Raw genomic sequence first — 17,524 nt, 5'->3', positions numbered from 1 at the left:
TACATCGCATGAGGGTTGTGAAGTTGTTGTGTTCAGTTTTGTATCTGGTTTTTTTTCAATATAAAACCAAAATAAAGAAAACGAAAAAACAACCGTTTTCTTCGTTATTTGTCTCCAAAACCAAAATGAAAAAACGGATAATGATTCGTTTTTTCAGTTTTCGATTTTGTGTTTAAATGAAGAATGGAAAAAACGGATAACGACCGTTTCCCGTTTACGTACTTCCGTGACTGCGATGCCGAACTTTTGCACCGTACGGACTGAACCAGGACTGATCCAGGTCCGAGACCAGAGCGGGATCAGAGCGGAACTGAGACCGAGACCAGCGGTCCGAGCGGTTCCGTGTCATCGTCTCCGCGCTGGTTCCGTGCGGGGAAAGTAGAATGTGCTGTGGACTACAGGTCCGGACGGGCTGCTCCAGAACCGCGGCTGGTTCCGAGGTGGTGCAAAGAACTGACGCTTTCACACCAACGAAAACAAACCGAACTAAGAGCTTTTGGTTCAAATGGACCAGGTCCGGGATCAGACCGGGACCAGAGCGCTACTGAGACTGGGACCAGACCGGGACCAGAGCGGGCCTGAGACAGAGACAAGACCGAGACAAGACCGAGACCAGACTGGAGGCTCAGAGCCCACGGAAGGGCTGGAGCTCGAAGCTGAGGCTTGGACCCCGCGGAGGCTCAGAGTCAAAGCTTGGAGTCTGCCCCAGTCCTGCTCTGGTCCCGGTCTGGTCCTGCTCTGGTCCCGCTCTAGTCCTGCTCTGGTCTCGGTCTGGTCTCGGACCTGGATCAGTCCTGGTTCAGTCCGTACCCGGTGCAAAAGTTCGGCATCAAGTCACGGAAGTCACGTAAACGGGAAACGGCCGTTATCCATTTTTTCCATTCTTCATTTAAACACAAAATCGAAAACTGAAAAAACGAATCATTATCCTTTTTTTTCATTTTGGTTTTGGAGACAAATAGCGAAGAAAACTGTTGTTTTTTCGTTGTCTTATTTTTGGTTTTATATTGAAAAACGAATGAACGAATGATACACGGATTAGTTTTGTATCTGGTTTTTGTATATTTATGGAGAATCTTTGTGTAGGAGCATGGGACGTACAGCTCACCATAAAGAGTGTTCAAATATAGCCTGGGAGAGATCTCTTGATTACTCAGACATGCATGGATGACATCTAAACCCTCTTCAGGCATGTTTTTGATGAGGAAACAATGTTATAACACGGTAGAAAGCTCAACAAATCAATAATACGCATACAGAGACCAGTGTGATATAGAAAAGAAAAAAAAAACATTAATTTGCCGGGCTTGTTTTAGAAGGAAAACAAAACCTCAGAGTATGTAATTGAAAACTAATCCATGCGTGCCTCTGTAACCCGGTCACTCAGGAAATGTATGCGCCCTCACACCTAATGTGTTAACTGTGGTCAATGAGTCACACGCAGAGGAAGTGCAGTGGAGTGTCTGCAGTAAACCTGATGCCCTCCCAGATCTTTATCATCAAAACCAATGAAAATGAATCAGTTAGATCAGTGTTTCCCAGACTTTTTTTTCTGGGGACCCATATTTTAAAAGTCACAAACCTTCGCAACCCAAGTCGAGTGTCCTCTCTCCTTTAATGCACCACTCCAGCATGACCTGCATTCATATTCTATTTGGAAATGGGAATTAAAATCATGCTGGCGAGTCTCTGTCGTTGAAAATATTTACCAACTGGATCACACGTCATAACTTTTTTCCATTATTAAAGGTCCTCTAGTACGCAAGATTGACTCTCGTGAGCTTTAAGTCGTGTTAGAATGTTGTTACCTCCTCAAAAATATAAGAAAATGGATGGATATCGTTAGTCTCTCTACACCAGTGTTTCCCTTTTTTTTTTCCTGGGGACCCATATTTTAAAAGTCACAAACCTTCACGACCCAAGTCAATAGACATTATTTATAAATCACAAAATAAAGGTGGATTTGACCATTATTGAACATTAATGAGGATATTTTATGGATGACTGAGTGATTGTGTCTCTCAAGCTTTAAAAAAAAAAAGAAAAGCAGTGATCAGAGTTTCTCACAGAAAACTGGTTGGGCAAGGCTGTGCTGTCGAAAAAGTGAGGATTGTAGATTTCTTGCACGGTGAAAAAGTGAGGAGCATGGGAGGTGCAGATCGTGACAAGGCGACCCAAAAAAATCTCTTGCGACCCACATCTTTGGGAAACAATGAGTTAAAACATAGTAAAGTAAAGGTCCTATATTACACAAAATTGACTCTTAGAATGTTGTTACCTCCTCCAAAACAGACCTGTAGTTGTGTTTTGTTCCATTTACACATGTCTTAATAATCCTTTATTATTATTGTGTATTTATCTCCTTTATCTCTAAAGCTCAAAATGCTGTGTTCCACCTTGTGATGTCATTTAGTGGTAGTCTTCAAGTTAACATCTACTTTTACTTTTAGTTCAGTAGAGATTGGCAATTCCAGGGCTGAAATCGTCCAAATGATTCTAGTGAAGGTGTGTGGAGTTTAACACAGTTGAACACCTCCTGTATTATAAAAAATGCTTTTCTCCATGGAGATTAGGAGTGTACAAAAATAATGAAGTATCGATATATCGTATCGTTTAATGTGATGATGCAGTATCGATATCGTGGGCTGCTGTGTCGATATATCTCCAAGAGTATTTCTTGGTGTATTTTACTAAATTATTTAGTTACAGCGCTACAGTTTTGTTGTTTTTTCAGTGGAAGGAAACTCATTTATGCAACACATTTGACATTAAAATGTTTGTGTTTCATATGAACTTTGCACAAGAAATGGTTTAACAAAGACTTTTAGGATCACAGCCATTATTTAGCCTTTATTTTTATTGAATCGTATCGAATAGAAAGTGCACTGTATCGACATATGTATCTTATCGGCAACTTCTTAATGATCCCCAGCTCTAATCGAAATGTTATTGCTTTGTCTGGAATGTTTCACAGTATGGCATTAAACCTTTCTATCTTCATGAAGGCCAAACAAGACCAAGTTACAGGTCAGAGCTGTGGAGAGGCGACTCCACTCACAGTCAGAATGTTGTTTTTCTAGGTATTTTTGAGCTATAAAACCACCTGTAATTGAATAAATGTAAAGTAGAGCTGTTTAAAGTCATACTGTGGAACATTCTAGGCAGAGCTAACACTAAAATCAGTCCAGATGCCCTCCCGGCCCTGTTCCCATGCCCCCCTGACTCTCGCTGCAGTGAAGGAGCAGGTGTGGAATCCTCGGTCCTCTTTGAACTGAGGAACAGAAGGGACTTTCCTAACGCCACAAGATTAAACAAGCTCAGATCAACAAGTCATCAAAAACTACAGGCAAATGACTCATATACTTTTCAGACCAGCACGGGAAAGATACAGGTATAAACTAAAGAAAAACTATAGGAAATGACAGAAAAGGTGATATACAGGACTTACACCTGTAACTTCATTAGAAAAAAAAAAACAATTATACTGAAAACCATGTGTGGAAAATGTTTCTTTCTTATTGACTAGTGTTGGTGTTTGATATAAGCAATGGTCAAGCAAAACATTATGACAAAAGATGGATAATGCACATGTCCTCCTTTAGACCTGGTTTACTTAGTCCTGGTTTAGACCTCCTTTTAGACCTGGTTTAGTCCTGGGTTAGACCTGTTTTAGACTTGGCCTGGTTTAGGCCTGCTTTAGACCTGCTGTAGACCTGGTTGAGTCCTGAGTTAGACCTGGTTTAGTACTGGGTTAGTCCTGCTTTAAATCTGGTTTAGTTATGGTTTTATCCCGGGTTAGTCCTGCTTTAGCCCTGGTTTAGTTCTGGTTTAGTCCTGGGTTAGACCTGGTTTAGTCCGAGATTAGACTTTCTTTTAGACCTGGTTTTGTCCTGGTTTAGACCTTTTTTAAACTTTTCCTGGTTTAGTACTGGTTTAGTTTTGGTGTAAACCTGTTTTAGTCCTAGTTTAGACCTGGTTGGGTCCTGGGTTAGACCTTGTTTAGACCTGTTTTAGTTCTGGTTTATTCCTGGGTAAGTCCTGCTTTAGACTTGGTCTGGTTTAGTCCTGGATTAATCCTAGTTTAGATCTTCTTTAGACCTGGTTTAGATGTATTTAAGGCCTGGTTTAAGCTTGGCCTAATTTAGTCCTGGTTTAGAATTGTTTTAGTCCTGGGTTAGTCCTGGGTTAGTCCTAGGTCAGTGCAGGGTTAAACCTGCTTTAAACCTGATTTAGTCCTGGTTTAGACATGGTTTAAACCTGGTTTAGTACCGGGTTAGACCTGCTTTAGTACTTGTTTAGTACTGGATTAAACCTCCTTTAGACATGGCCTAGTTATGGGTTAGTCCTGCTCTAGACCTGATTTAGTCCTGGTTTAGTCTTGCTTTAGACTCAGCCTGGGTTAGCTGTGCTTTAGCCCTGATTTAGACCTGTTTTGGTTCTGTTTAGTCCTGATTTAGACCTAGTCTGGTGCAGCTGTAATGGTCTTGATCTGTGGAAATGCGAGCTCTGTCATTGTTTCTCTTCTTTATTGTCTGATGTTTGGACCTGTGGAAGTTTAATCCTTGAAACTCTCCTCCTCTGACCTTCTCCTCTGTGTCTCTGTGTTTGTGTTCAGGGGGGAACCGTCTGAAGCAGCAGCAGTTCCGTCTGCACTGGGCCTGGATCTCTCTGGAGCATCCTCAGTACGTGGTGCAGGAGGAGGCCAAGTTCCTGGAAGTGGTGCTCAAACGCAGAGGCTATCTCGGGGAAACCTCCTTTGTCAGTAAGTCCACATCTTTAGATTGCAGCAAGAACGTTTTGGGTTCAACTCCCCTGTTGTGACCCCGTCTCCAGGTCATAGTACTTGAGGTATTAGCCCGTACTAATTTGAACTCTCTGCACCATCTGTACCTGAGACTATTTTTGCGCGGTTCTGTTTCAGCCCACATGATTAAACCTTTTGTAAACCACCAAACGCAGGTATAATTGAGTTGAGTTTTCCTGTGTAGGAGAGCGGTTCCTCTGGGCCCCTCTTCTTCCTCCTCTGCATGGATATAAATACTTACACTCAGCAAAAATGGTGGATAACTCAGACATATTGATCTTATGGTTTAAAGCAGGGGTCTCCAACGTGTAGCTCTCCTCCCCCGTCCAAGCAGCTCGCCAAGGGATTTCTGAATTACACCTATTGTGCTGAATAAGTAAAATTTGATTAATTAAATGCCTATTACTATTGTACGTGTTTCATTTTAATGCCTAATAGGGCTGTGGCGGTTGGGGAATTTCTCCTGCGGTGCGGTATAGCGGCTCAACAGCGCGGTTTGCAGTGATATCGCACCCCCTCCTCCACCCCACATCCCCCGGAGTTATAATATTTCCAGCGGCTCTGAAAACTGAAAACTCTCTCCGATGACGCTCTTGGTTTTGCAGATGCACATGTACCTTGGTTGTCGCGCGGATATATAGTGTGTAGAGGGAGAAGTAACATTTGACTTTGGAACAAGTGCCGCTGCATCTGTCCAGCTCTCACTGTGGCAGCTCGGGTCAGAGTCCTGCACCAGGTCGGGTCAGAGTCCTGCACCCTGCATTTAAGAGAGAGAACCCCGAGCACGCAGAGCAGGTGTCCGCAAAGTGCAATCGGTCGACGGCCACATTTACCTCCATGCGGCCTGCGGTCACCAGATGGTCTACGTGGGCGCATCTTAGTCCTGGGTTAGTCCTGGGTTAGTCCTGGATCAGTCCTGGGTCATCATGGACACGGGCTGTAACGGTTGGAATGTTAATGGGTCCGAGCGTTTGTGGGTCTCTAAAAATGGACCCGTGCAGGACTCTGGGTTGGGTCACGTTGGTCACATGTGGTGATCGTGGTGGCCCAACATGCACCGCAGTGGGCCTCTTAGTTCCGTGGTGATTCATTTTTGCGGTTATCGCGACAGCCCTAATGCCTAACTTTGTGCCCTAATAAATGGATAATTGTTTGTTTTATAGACATTTAAATGTACCTCATCAAAGACCTGCTGTGGCTCTTATATATACTCAATTTTTAGTGGCCACTAAAAGTGGTAGTTCTCTGACAATTTCATTTTGTAAAAGTAGCTCACCAGACGAAAAAGTTTGGAGACCCCTGGTTGAAAGTTTGCTCAGCTGATAAATATTTGAGTCAAACCCAAATTGAGAGAGTGACTTTAGTGTATTTATTACACAAAACCAACAGAGGAAGCGGTCGGCTCAGCGGGTGCACTCCTGGTTTAGTCGTGGGTTAGTTGTGGTTTAGACCTGGTTTAGTCCTGGTTTAGTCCTGGTTTAGTCCTTTTTTAGACTTGGTCTAGACCTGGTTTAGTCCTGGTTAAGTCCTGGTTTAGATCTGGTTTAGTCCTGGTCCAGTCCTGGTCCAGTCCTGGTTTAGTCCTGGTTTAGTCCTGGTTTAGTCCTGGTTTAGTCCTGGTTTAGTCCTGGTTCAGTCCTGGTTTAGTCCTGGTTTAGTCCTGGTTTAGTCCTGGTTTAGTCCTTCTTCAGTCCTGGTTCAGTCCTGGTTTAGTCCTGGTTCAGTCCTGGTTCAGTCCTGGTTTAGACCTGGTTTAGACCTGGTTAAATCCTGGTTAAATCCTGGTCCGGCCCTGGTGTTGTCCTGGCAATCGTCTCTCCGGTTTGCAGCGTGTATGTATTTATAATCCACTAATGACACGGCGTAGGTTCAGTCCTGGTTTAGTCCTGGTTTAGTTCTGGCTACTGGGCTTTCGGACTAATGTGCTGTCCCTGATTTAGGGGGCGGTAACGGGTGGAATGTTAACGGGTCCGGGCGGGTGCGGATTTAACTTTGATATAATCACGGGTTAACGGGCTGGTGTGGATCTCGAAAAATGGACCCGTGCCGGACTCTGCTCCAAGTTTTTAATGAGGAAACAACATTTTATCAGAAAGTAGCATAATATGGTTCTTTTAAACAACAAATTCCACCTGAGAAATCTGACCTCTCCTCCATTTCCGCTTAAACCATCTCCCATTCACCTTAACACGAATCTGAATAGTCCGATCTCTATACGCGCCGCTTTGTACCTCGCTACAAAGGTCAAAGCCGTTGTCCATTATCTCGTGTTTGCCCAGACATTTTACTGCTCGTGGCTACAAAACGTATGCAAATAACATAAAAAAAAACGAACCCAGACGGAGGAATTCAGCTGCTCTATTCACAACAACGTTTCCTCTGTGTTTAAAAAGCCTCGGAGGTCACAGGTCACATCATTAAGACCATCTCCGGGGTCAGAAGTAATCGACTCGCACGCAGAAATATGTAAATCAAAGCAACTTTTTGAACCAAGGACCCGAGATTTAGTTTGTGGCGGTCTAATATCCAGAGATGTTGCGTCTATAGTGTTTCGTGCTTGGTGGAGATGAGGAGCGAAGTAAATCAAAGAGACAATACTGTGAACTTCGAATGGCCCCGCGCTACCATAAAGGCGTCTTTGTTTTGATAAGAATGCTGTGTAATTATAGAGACATGCTATAGTCAGAGCAGTGCTTTCCGTGGGCATGTAGGGGCTGGGGAGAGAGGACGAGAGAAACGTGAAACTGCCTCATAATAAAAAATAAAAAAAAGCATTGGTCTTATAACAATTACATTTGCTGAGGTTTGCATTATTCAGTGGTGTCTGCATGTACCGACCAGGCCCAAGATTAGGTAGTCACATGAGGCAGAGGAGGGTTTCATACTGTCACTGTTAGGTCGATGTAGCACAACATTTGATCTGAGAGCGATGAGGAGATGTTCCAGAGAGAGAGGAGATGTTTTAGAGTGAGAGGAGAGCTGCTCCAGGGAGAAAGGAGCTATTCAAGAGAGACAGGAGTTGCTCCAGAGAGAGAGAGAGGGGAGATGTTCCAGAGTGAAAAAAGCTGTTCGAGAGAGAGGGGAGCCATTCCACAGAGAGAGTGAGAGGAGCCTCTTCAGAGCAAGACAAGGTGTTCAGAAGAGAGAGTAGATGTACCAGAGTGAGAGGAGATGTTCCAGAGAGAGAGGAGATGTTCCAGAGTGAGAGGAGATGTTCCAGAGAGAGAGGAGATGTTCCAGAGAGAGAGGAGATGTTCCAGAGAGAGAGGATCTGTTCCAGAGTGAGAGGAGATGTTCCAGAGAGAGAGGAGATGTTCCAGAGAGAGAGGAGATGTACCAGAGTGAGAGGAGATGTTCCAGAGTGAGAGGAGATGTTCCAGAGAGAGAGGAGATGTTCCAGAGTGAGAGGAGATGTTCCATACAGAGAGGAAATGTTCCAGAGAGAGAGGAAATGTTCCAGAGTAAAAGGAGATGTTCCAGAGAGAGAGGAGATGAGAGAGGGGAGATGTTCCAGAGAGAGGGGAGATGTTCCAGAGTGAGAGGAGATGTTCCAGAGTGAGAGGAGATGTTCCAGAGTGAGAGGAGATGTTCCAGAGTGAGAGGAGATGTTCCAGAGAGAGAGGAGATGTTCCAGAGTGAGAGGAGATGTTCCAGAGAGAGAGGAGATGTTCCAGAGTGAGAGGAGATGTTCCAGAGAGAGAGGAGATGTTCCAGAGTGAGAGGAGATGTACCAGAGTGAGAGGAGATGTTCCAGAGAGAGAGGAGATGTTCCAGAGTGAGAGGAGAATGTACCAGAGAGAGAGGAGATCTTCCAGAGAGAGGGAGGTGTTTCCAGAGAGAGAGGAGATGTTCCAGAGTGAGAGGAGATGTTCCAGAGAGAGAGGAGATGTTCCAGAGTGAGAGGAGATGTTCCAGAGTGAGAGGAGATGTTCCAGAGAGAGAGGAGATGTTCCAGAGAGAGAGGAGATGTTCCAGAGTGAGAGGAGATGTTCCAGAGAGAGAGGAGATGTTCCAGAGAGAGAGGAGATGTTCCAGAGAGAGAGGAGATGTTCCAGAGAGAGAGGAGATGTTCCAGAGTGAGAGGAGATGTACTAGAGAGAGGGGAGATGTACTAGAGAGAGGGGAGATGTTCCAGAGTGAGAGGAGATGTTCCAGAGAGAGAGGAGATGTTCCAGAGAGAGAGGAGATGTTCCAGAGTGAGAGGAGATGTACCAGAGAGAGAGGAGATGTTCCAGAGTGAGAGGAGATGTTCCAGAGAGAGAGAGAGATGTTCCAGAGAGAGAGGAAATGTTCCAGAGCGAGAGGAGATGTTCCAGAGTGAGAGGAGATGTTCCAGAGAGAGAGGAGATGTTCCAGAGTGAGAGGAGATGTTCCAGAGAGAGAGGAGATGTTCCAGAGTGAGAGGAGATGTTCCAGAGAGAGAGGAGATGTTCCAGAGAGAGAGATGTTCCAGAGAGTGAGAGGAGATGTACCAGAGAGAGAGGAGATGTTCCAGAGAGAGGAGATGTTCCAGAGAGAGAGGAAAGGTTCCAGAGTGAAAGGAGATGGTTCCAGAGTGAGAGAAGTTTTACAAGAGAGAGAGGAGCCTTTCTAGAGAGAGAGGAAATGTTCCAGAGAGCGAGAGGAGATGTTTCAGAGTGAGAGGAGCTGCTCTCAGAGGAGCCAGAGAGAAAAAAAGAGGAGCCACTCCAGACAAAGAGGAGCAGTTTTAGAGTGAAAGAGCCTTTGGAGGAGCGAGGTTGGGTTCACACTGACCCCAGCAGCTCTTTTACATGGACCAAACCACTGACAGAGTAAAAAAGAAAACGTGAAAAAGGTCTGTAAACCAAACCAGTGTACAAAAATTTGGAGAAGAATGTGATGAAGTGAAGATTTCCACGCAAACCCGTCCTGACACCTTTACAAGTGCTATCGAATAGTTAAGGTAACTCTATTTTGACTCCGAAAAACAGGATCTTTTATAAGCTCACACTAGCTATAGTCGAGAGAAAGAGAAAGGGAGAGAGGAGAAGAGAGAGAGAAAAAGAGAAAGGAAGAGAGTGAGAGAGGAGTAGAAGAACGAGCCAAAAGTCTGCTCCATCTGCTGATACACGGATGCCCACTGATCTGGGGCCAGCACCGCTCTGAGGGGAGGTGTAGATAGAAAGATTGAGAGGGAGAGAAAGGGAGGGAGAAAAGGAGTAGAGATAGTCGGCTGAAATCTTGTAACAAGTCAAAAATACTTCTCCATCTGCCCGTGTGTAGCGCTGATCTGAGGCCAGCCGAGTCCCAGGTTCTGAAGCTGCACGGCTCAGAGGATAGAATAAGATAAACAGTTCAAGGCTCATATTACTCTATTTTCTGATCTGTTATAATGTTGTTTCCTCTTCGCAAACAGACCTGGAGTTGTGCTTTGCCTGTTTATTTAAACTCCACACACCTTCACTTGGATGATTTCAACCCTGGAATTGTCAATTTCTACTAAACAAAAGGTAAAATGTAGCTGTTATCTTGAAAACCACCGTATTTTACTGTATACTCAGGGATAGCGTCTTCCCCAAAGCTTTGACCATACTAAATGAGAACTTTTAATTTGTTTATTTATTATTAATTCTTGCACTTTGACGGAGCAGCTCTGAATTTTATTATACTGTATAACAGGGGTGTCAAACTCATTTTGGTCCGGGGGCCGTATCCAACTGACTTTGATCCCAAAGGGGCCGGATCAGAAAACTCATGTCATATAAACCCCAAAAATAACAATAAGTTCAAATATTTGTGCAGAGAAACACAAATCTATTACAGAAATCTTTTTTAATTGATGAATTCTTTCTTATTATAAGTTTATAATATTATGAACAACCTGAAACTTTAAGAAAAATTCAATTTCAACACAATGTTTTAACATGAACTTGTATGTAAACAGGAATAAGTCAATTTTTCTTGGAAAATCCTGCACTCGGCTCCACTTTTCTCATTTTTGACATTTTATTGATGAGGGTGTCACGGTCAACAGTCAAAACGATCGTCCTTTAAGAGCGTTTGGAAAGAGACAAGTCTTCATTTGTGCTGCTCTGGTGGGAGGGGCCACGTACAGAGACGCTGGAGACGCTGCTGTGATAAACACCACAGAAAATTAACAATATTTTAATAAAAAATAGAATTAAAATATTTTAGTAGAAAATCAGCCGAGGGCCAGATGAAAGGTCTTGGAGGGCCGGATCTGGCCCCCGGGCCGGATGTTTGACACCTGTGCTGTATAATGACAATAAAGGCTTTCTATTGTATTGTATTCTATTCTATTTTTAGGACTATAAGGTGCACTTAAAATCCTTTAATTTTCGCAAAAATCGACAGTTCGCCTTATAATTCCGTGCGCCCTATGTATTATTTCTGATTGTGCTTACTGACCTCAAACTGATTTTATGTGGTACACGGCGCTCAGATGTTTTAGTACGATTTTGGTAAGCTACGATGCTGCACCGCTTGATGGATTGTCGGAGCGTTACGGCATTAAGGCTACCGTAGTCTGGAGCCTCGCAGAGTCGTGTCCGTTAGTCCGTCAGAAGCTGAACCGCATCAGCGCACAAGAAGCGAGCAGTTTTTTCAGTGCTTATAGTTTATGCAAATTAGCCACGTGATTTTAAGTTTTGTTTCTGTAAAACGTAAACAAATGTGCGCAAAGCTGCATTAAACATATTATTAGTCAATGTATATTTGAGTTCGCCCGATTCATCAGCCAGTTTCACTTCGTAGAAACCGTCTGACCTCAGCATTAGAATTCGTTCACGTGACTTGACTCGGGTACTTTTTTATTTAACCAATTGCTACTCTTTGGTCGTGACATATGTAATGCGCGGCTAACTGGTATATTAAGCTTTTCTCAAATCACGTAGAAAGAAGGACAATAACGTCTTTCCCCTTGATGAAATTCACCAAACATTCTTTTTGTTGTGGCTTTAAATCCTCGATCTCGGGAATCGTTGCCGACACAGAATGTATGACTCGTCGCTGATTGGCTGGTGCGTGAACTCACATTTCCCAGATTCTTGCAAACTGTCTAGTGCACAGGTGTCAAACATAAGGCCCGGGGGCCAGATCCGGCCCTCCAAGACTTTTAATGTGGCCCTTGGGTGATTTTCTACTAAAATATTTTAATTATATTTTCTATTAAAATATTGGTCATTTTCTGTGGTGTTTATCACAGCAGCGTCTCCAGCGTCTCTGTACGTGGCCCCTCCCACCAGAGCAGCACAAATGAAGACTTGTCTCTTTCCAAACGCTCTTAAAGGACGATCGTTTTGACTGTTGACCGTGACACCCTCATCAAAAAAATGTCAAAAATGAGAAAAGTGGAGCCGAGTGCAGGATTTTCCAAGAAAAATTGACTTATTCCTGTTTACATACAAGTTCATGTTAAAACATTGTGTTGAAATTGAATTTTTCTTAAAGTTTCAGGTTGTTCATAATATTATAAACTTATAATAAGAAAGAATTCATCAATTAAAAAAGATTTCTGTAATAGATTTGTGTTTCTCTGCACAAATATTTGAACTTCTTGTTATTTTTGGGGTTTATATGACATGAGTTTTCTGATCCGGCCCCTTTGAGATCAAAGTCGTTTGGATACGGCCCCCGGTCCAAAATGAGTTCGACACCCCTGGTCTAGTGTATTCCGATTCCTGGCTTAGTCGCTGGAGAGAAATGAAATTGAGCGGAGGCAGTAGGTGGCACCAGCCTGGCTACATTTGAGTCCTCCTCTTAAGAAATAAAAAAACAAACTTAAATTATTCACCCACATTCACATTCATAATCCACATTCACCAAAACAGGGAGGCAACGCCGGGCGAATTACGTCACAATCTGCCAATGGATCGTGGACGCCTGGACTAAAGGATCAGTCTCAAGTGTCGTCCGTTTGTTTCACTTAATGCACCTTATAATCTGATGCACCTTAAGTTTGAAAATAGACGAGAGAATCCAACATTATTAATATTGCGCCTTATAACCTGAAAAATATGGTACTGCTTCATGACATCACAAGGTTGAACAGAGAGTTTTGAGCTTTGGAGATGTAGACAGACTAATATTAAAAGGTTACTCAAACATCAAATACACAACTCCAAGGTCTGTTTTTGAGGACGTAACAATATTCTAACATGTCTTAAAGCTCACAAGAGTCATTTTTGTGTAATGTAAGTTAACTCTTAATCTTACTTTCTATTTATTATTTTCATTGCTGTCAAAATGTAGGCTGGATATCTTGACTTGGTTTATGCATATTTGTTCAGCGTTTTGCCCTTTTTACAATTTCAAAACCTTCAAATTGAACGCAAACTATTCATTTCAGACAGTCCCCCCCGCTGTTTGTTTACCTACGGGAGCCTGCGGAGGACATATGGCTGTTAGCTTTGACCCTATAGCCTCCCGTCGCGCAGTCGTTACAAACAGCGGGGTAATTTCTCTTTTTCATCCTCCCCTCACCAGGAGTCCAGCCCCGGATAGAGGTTTTGTCACAGGCATAGGGGCCCACACAGAACGGCCCTTCAAGCAGGACGGGGAAGTGCAGGTCGGACCCCTGGGGAGCGAGGGTGCAGGGGCCAAAGGAGTAATGGGCCGCTTTTCTTCTTATTCTGAGAAACAATTAAACCAATATGTCTTTTTAAAGCTTTTTATTGTCAGTGAGGAAGATAAAGAGTAGTTACAAACATTTTTTTTTTTCTGACATTTTTCCTGTTCGTGAAAAATACCAAAATGTATTCAGAGTTTAAACAAAAATACATAAATAAATGAATAAATTAAATGAATGTGTGGCTTAGAACATATATTTAAAGGTCCTATGTTACACAATTTTTACTTCTGTGAGCCTTAAGCCATGTTATAATGCTTTAACCTCATCAAAAACATTCCTGGAGCTTTTGAAGTGATCGTTTATTATTAGTCTGTCTACACCTCCAAAGCTCAAAATGCTCTGTTACACCTTATGATGTCATGTAGCGGTAGTTTTCAAGTTAAACATTTACATTTTACCTTTTCTTCAGCAGAGATTGACAACTCCAGGGCTGAAATCATCCACATGATTCTAGTGAAGGTGTATGGGGTTTAAAAACACAGTGGAGCACTTCCTGTATCACCACATGACGTCACGAGGTGGAGCAGAGTGTTTTTGGCTTGAGAGAAGAACTGTAAGGCTACGTCCACATGACAACGCTCCTGGATTTTTTTTTTTCCCACTCTGGATTCATGTCCAGACGACAACGGAGCGCAGAGTGAAAACGATGTAATACATATGTCACACCTGCATGTGGCGCTGTTAACAATGATAATAATATTTAATAATGCAGAACTCATCACCGTTTTTTTTTTTATTTAAATACTTTAAGGTCATTTAGTCTATTTTAGATGTAACCCAGAAATATAGCCATTTTCTTTAGCAAAAGTTAAACATAAGTTTTCATTTTTATCCATAAGATTTGGATGAGAATGATTCAAATTATTAGATCTAAATCCAAAAGTTTAATTACTTGTGCATAATCTGCGTGGTGCATGTTGTTAGTGTTGGCGTTAGCAGTGTGTCTTGGTTGCTGGGCGACAGGAGCAGTTCTGTAGGCTACACCTGTCACATTTTGGCAAGTGTCTTATGGTTCGCTGAGGTTAGTTCGAGGGCTGCAGCATCGGAGGACCCTGGAGATGATGGGGTCGCGACGTCATCGTTTTCCAAAAGCTGCGGTTTGTTTGTCCACACGAAAACCCAACGCCGGCGTTCAGATTTCTCCACTCTGGAACCGTTCTCAAAAAACAGTTTTCGCCCACCCAAAACACCGGCTCCCTGTGGACGAAAGACCAAAATGAATACAAACTTCACCAAAAACATTGTCGTGTGGACGGGCCCTAAATGTGCAGGGCTAAACGTGTGAATAAAAAAAAAGCTCAACTCCAAGTCTGTTTTAATGATCAAACATAAATACGATTAAAATTCACTTAAATTAGGAAAATAAATCTTCTATTTCTTGTTTTAAGAGAAAATATCTTGCTCCATTGTTGGATAATTTTCTTTGACAAGGCAAATCTCTCAAATCATGATTGTTTTTTTTAATTCGAGAAATTTGTACTTGCCAAATATTCAACAACAAATTCCCAATCCAAGTCATTTTTTTCTTCATTTGGTGCGACCATAACCTCATAACCTCAACCAGAGACCATGTGTTGACTGAGCCTCCTCTCTCCTCTTCCTCAGGTATCGGCACCAGAGACGGCACAGCGGTGAAGGACAAGGACTTCCGCGGTAAAGCCCAGCGGCAGGTGCAGTTTAACCCGGGCCAGAGCAGCGCTGTGTGGCGGGTGAGGCTCCTGTCTGACCTGGAGTACGAGGTGTCAGAGGACTTCCACATCGTTTTGTCGGAGGCGGTCATGGCCGTGCTGGAGTCTCCTCACGAGGCCCGCGTGCAGATACTCGACCCAGAGGACGGTGAGCACACGGCACAGTACACAGATATGTCATATACACATGCTGCACTTGTAAAACTAAGAATTGATTTAGTAATTTTTAAACAACTGATCTTTTTCACAAGGGCCGGAAGTGCCTCGATGTAGGGTAAACGTCACTTCTGGTTAATGATTTTCTATGGCAAAATATCTGTGGAAATGTCTCACGTATTTTCCACCAGCTTCATAAATCTGCCCCATCACCAAATCTTCATCCAACAAAACCGACAAAGGAAATATTCTGTCCATAAAGAATTTATCCACAACTGTCAAGGTAAGAAAGACGAAAACTTTAAGGCGAACAGCGACGAGCATTAGTGAACTACTGAGCAAAACTAACGCTAAGATTTGGTGATGGGGCAGATTTATCAGCCGGTTTCACTTCATAGAAACCATCTGACCTTGCAGCCTTAGATTCCGTTCGCTCGATGGTAGGCGGGTAGTTTTTCAAAAGAAACAGAAAACGCACACCAAAATTCTTGCAGCGGTGCAAATGCAAGGAGCAGCCAGACAAAAATGAAAAAATGCATAGCACACTCAGGTGGCCGATGTCCAGAAGCTTTTTTTATTTTCAAAATAACGTTTTGGCAAAAAAAAAGCCTTCATCAGACATTTTTCTTGCTTTGGACCACAGCATAAAGTAGTAGTTTTTATCATGTAACTAATCGCTGCTATTTGGTCGGGGATAACTGGTATATTAAGCTTTTCCCAAATCCCGTAGGAAGAAGGACAATAACGTCTTTCCTCTTGATGAAATTCACCAAACATTCTCTTTGTTCCGGCTTTAAATCCTCGATCTCAGGAATCATTGACAACACTGAATATATCACTCTTCGCTCATTGGCTGGTGCCCCAACTCGCACTTCCGGGGTTTTTGCGAACCGTCTATTGTATTTTGATTCCTGATCTAGTCGCTGGACAGAAATGAACTTTAGCTGAGGCACGAGGTGGCACCAGCCCGGCCAGCAGATTTATGAAGCTGGGGGAAAATACGCGAGACATTTCCACAGATATTTTGCCATAGAAAAGCATTAACCGGAAGTGACATTTACCCGACATCACGGCACTTCCAGCCGTTGTGAAAAACGTCTGCTTAGCCCTAGTGGAGCCTGGTGGAGAGTCTGAACCTGCTTTGTCTGAAATCAAGTAGGGAATTAAAGTTATTTATCTGTATGGGTTAATCTTTTCAGAGATCTGACCTGTAACCTTGGAGTGTTAACTGCTTAAAAAATATTGTTCGAGGGTAGTTTGAGAGCATGGACACGTGAAAAAAACATCTTAAGAAAAGAAAAGGAGAATTTCAACTCAGAATGTCAATTGGACAAAAGTTTTTGATGGAACAGAATTGATTTGCCTCTGCTGTGGATCCAACCTTGACGATTACCCTTACACGTTTTCATTTTTTGAAATCTTAAAAACATTAAATCTTAAAAAAATGTGTTCATTAAACCAGATTCAGTTATGAGTGCGTCAAATTAAGTGAGATTCAGACCTTCATATAAAATAACATTCGCCGCTGTGCAACAAAGCAGACCACAGTGTGTGAAATTCCTCAGTAAAACGTGTCACCGAAGCTATTTTTAGTCTGGCCTCAAGTGGAAACCAGTGACCACCTAATCCTGTGTAATTGTGTGAGAGCCGTGGAGCCCGTGGAGCTCCGGAGGAGGACGAGGGGGGGGCAGGGTCAGGTGGGTTGACCCAGGATCCTTGTTCACGAGGGGGACACTGAGGCGGCTGAGGACCACAAAGCCTGGAGGACTTAAGCTTCAAACGCCCAGAGCTATGGAGGCCTTCAAAGGACACACTCTGTTTGAACCATATATAGAAATTTAGTGGGAGTCTTATTCAAATGAACGTTAAAGGTTGTATAGAGGATTTTCCAAGGAACGAGAAATCCAGCGACTGTCCTTTTTCAAATGTTGCGCATGCGTGAAACCACCCCCCCTCCCCTACAGCTCCTACGTAGAAACGCCTCCTCCCGCCTCCTCCTTACGCCAGAAACAGGTTTGTTTACAGCCGGTGCTGCACATGACTTGTAAACAACTAACTACAGTGTTGGTTAGGCAAGACGGAGAAGTGAGGAGCGGGGGGCGGGGGGCGCGGACATTTCGTTCGCGGACGAGAAGTGAGGAGCAGGGAGAAGAGAGGAGCAGGGAGAGGAGAGAGAGAGGAGAGGGGAGAGGGGAGCGGTGCGCGGAGATTCCGTGCCCGGAGAAGTGAGGAGAGGGGGAAGAGCGGATCGGGCAGCGGGGACAG

General features: G+C 43.4%; 1 protein-coding gene across 1 annotated transcript in view; it reads left to right on the top strand.

The window, feature by feature from the left end:
• The window catches only part of LOC110162886 (FRAS1-related extracellular matrix protein 2-like), a 254,137-nt gene that overhangs the window by 81,974 nt on the left and 154,639 nt on the right, over positions 1-17,524 (top strand). Inside the window, 2 exon segments of the mRNA XM_055166709.1 lie at positions 4,616-4,762; positions 15,021-15,251. Of these exon segments, the coding sequence (XP_055022684.1) occupies positions 4,616-4,762; positions 15,021-15,251 (378 nt within the window).

This window comes from Boleophthalmus pectinirostris, unplaced genomic scaffold (assembly GCF_026225935.1).
Source record: "Boleophthalmus pectinirostris isolate CB_2022bp ecotype Guang Dong unplaced genomic scaffold, ASM2622593v1 HiC_scaffold_9, whole genome shotgun sequence".
NCBI classification, from domain to species: domain Eukaryota; kingdom Metazoa; phylum Chordata; class Actinopteri; order Gobiiformes; family Gobiidae; genus Boleophthalmus; species Boleophthalmus pectinirostris.
The sequence above is the reverse complement of the archived record's forward strand: the minus strand, read 5'-3'. Positions and strand labels throughout refer to the sequence as shown.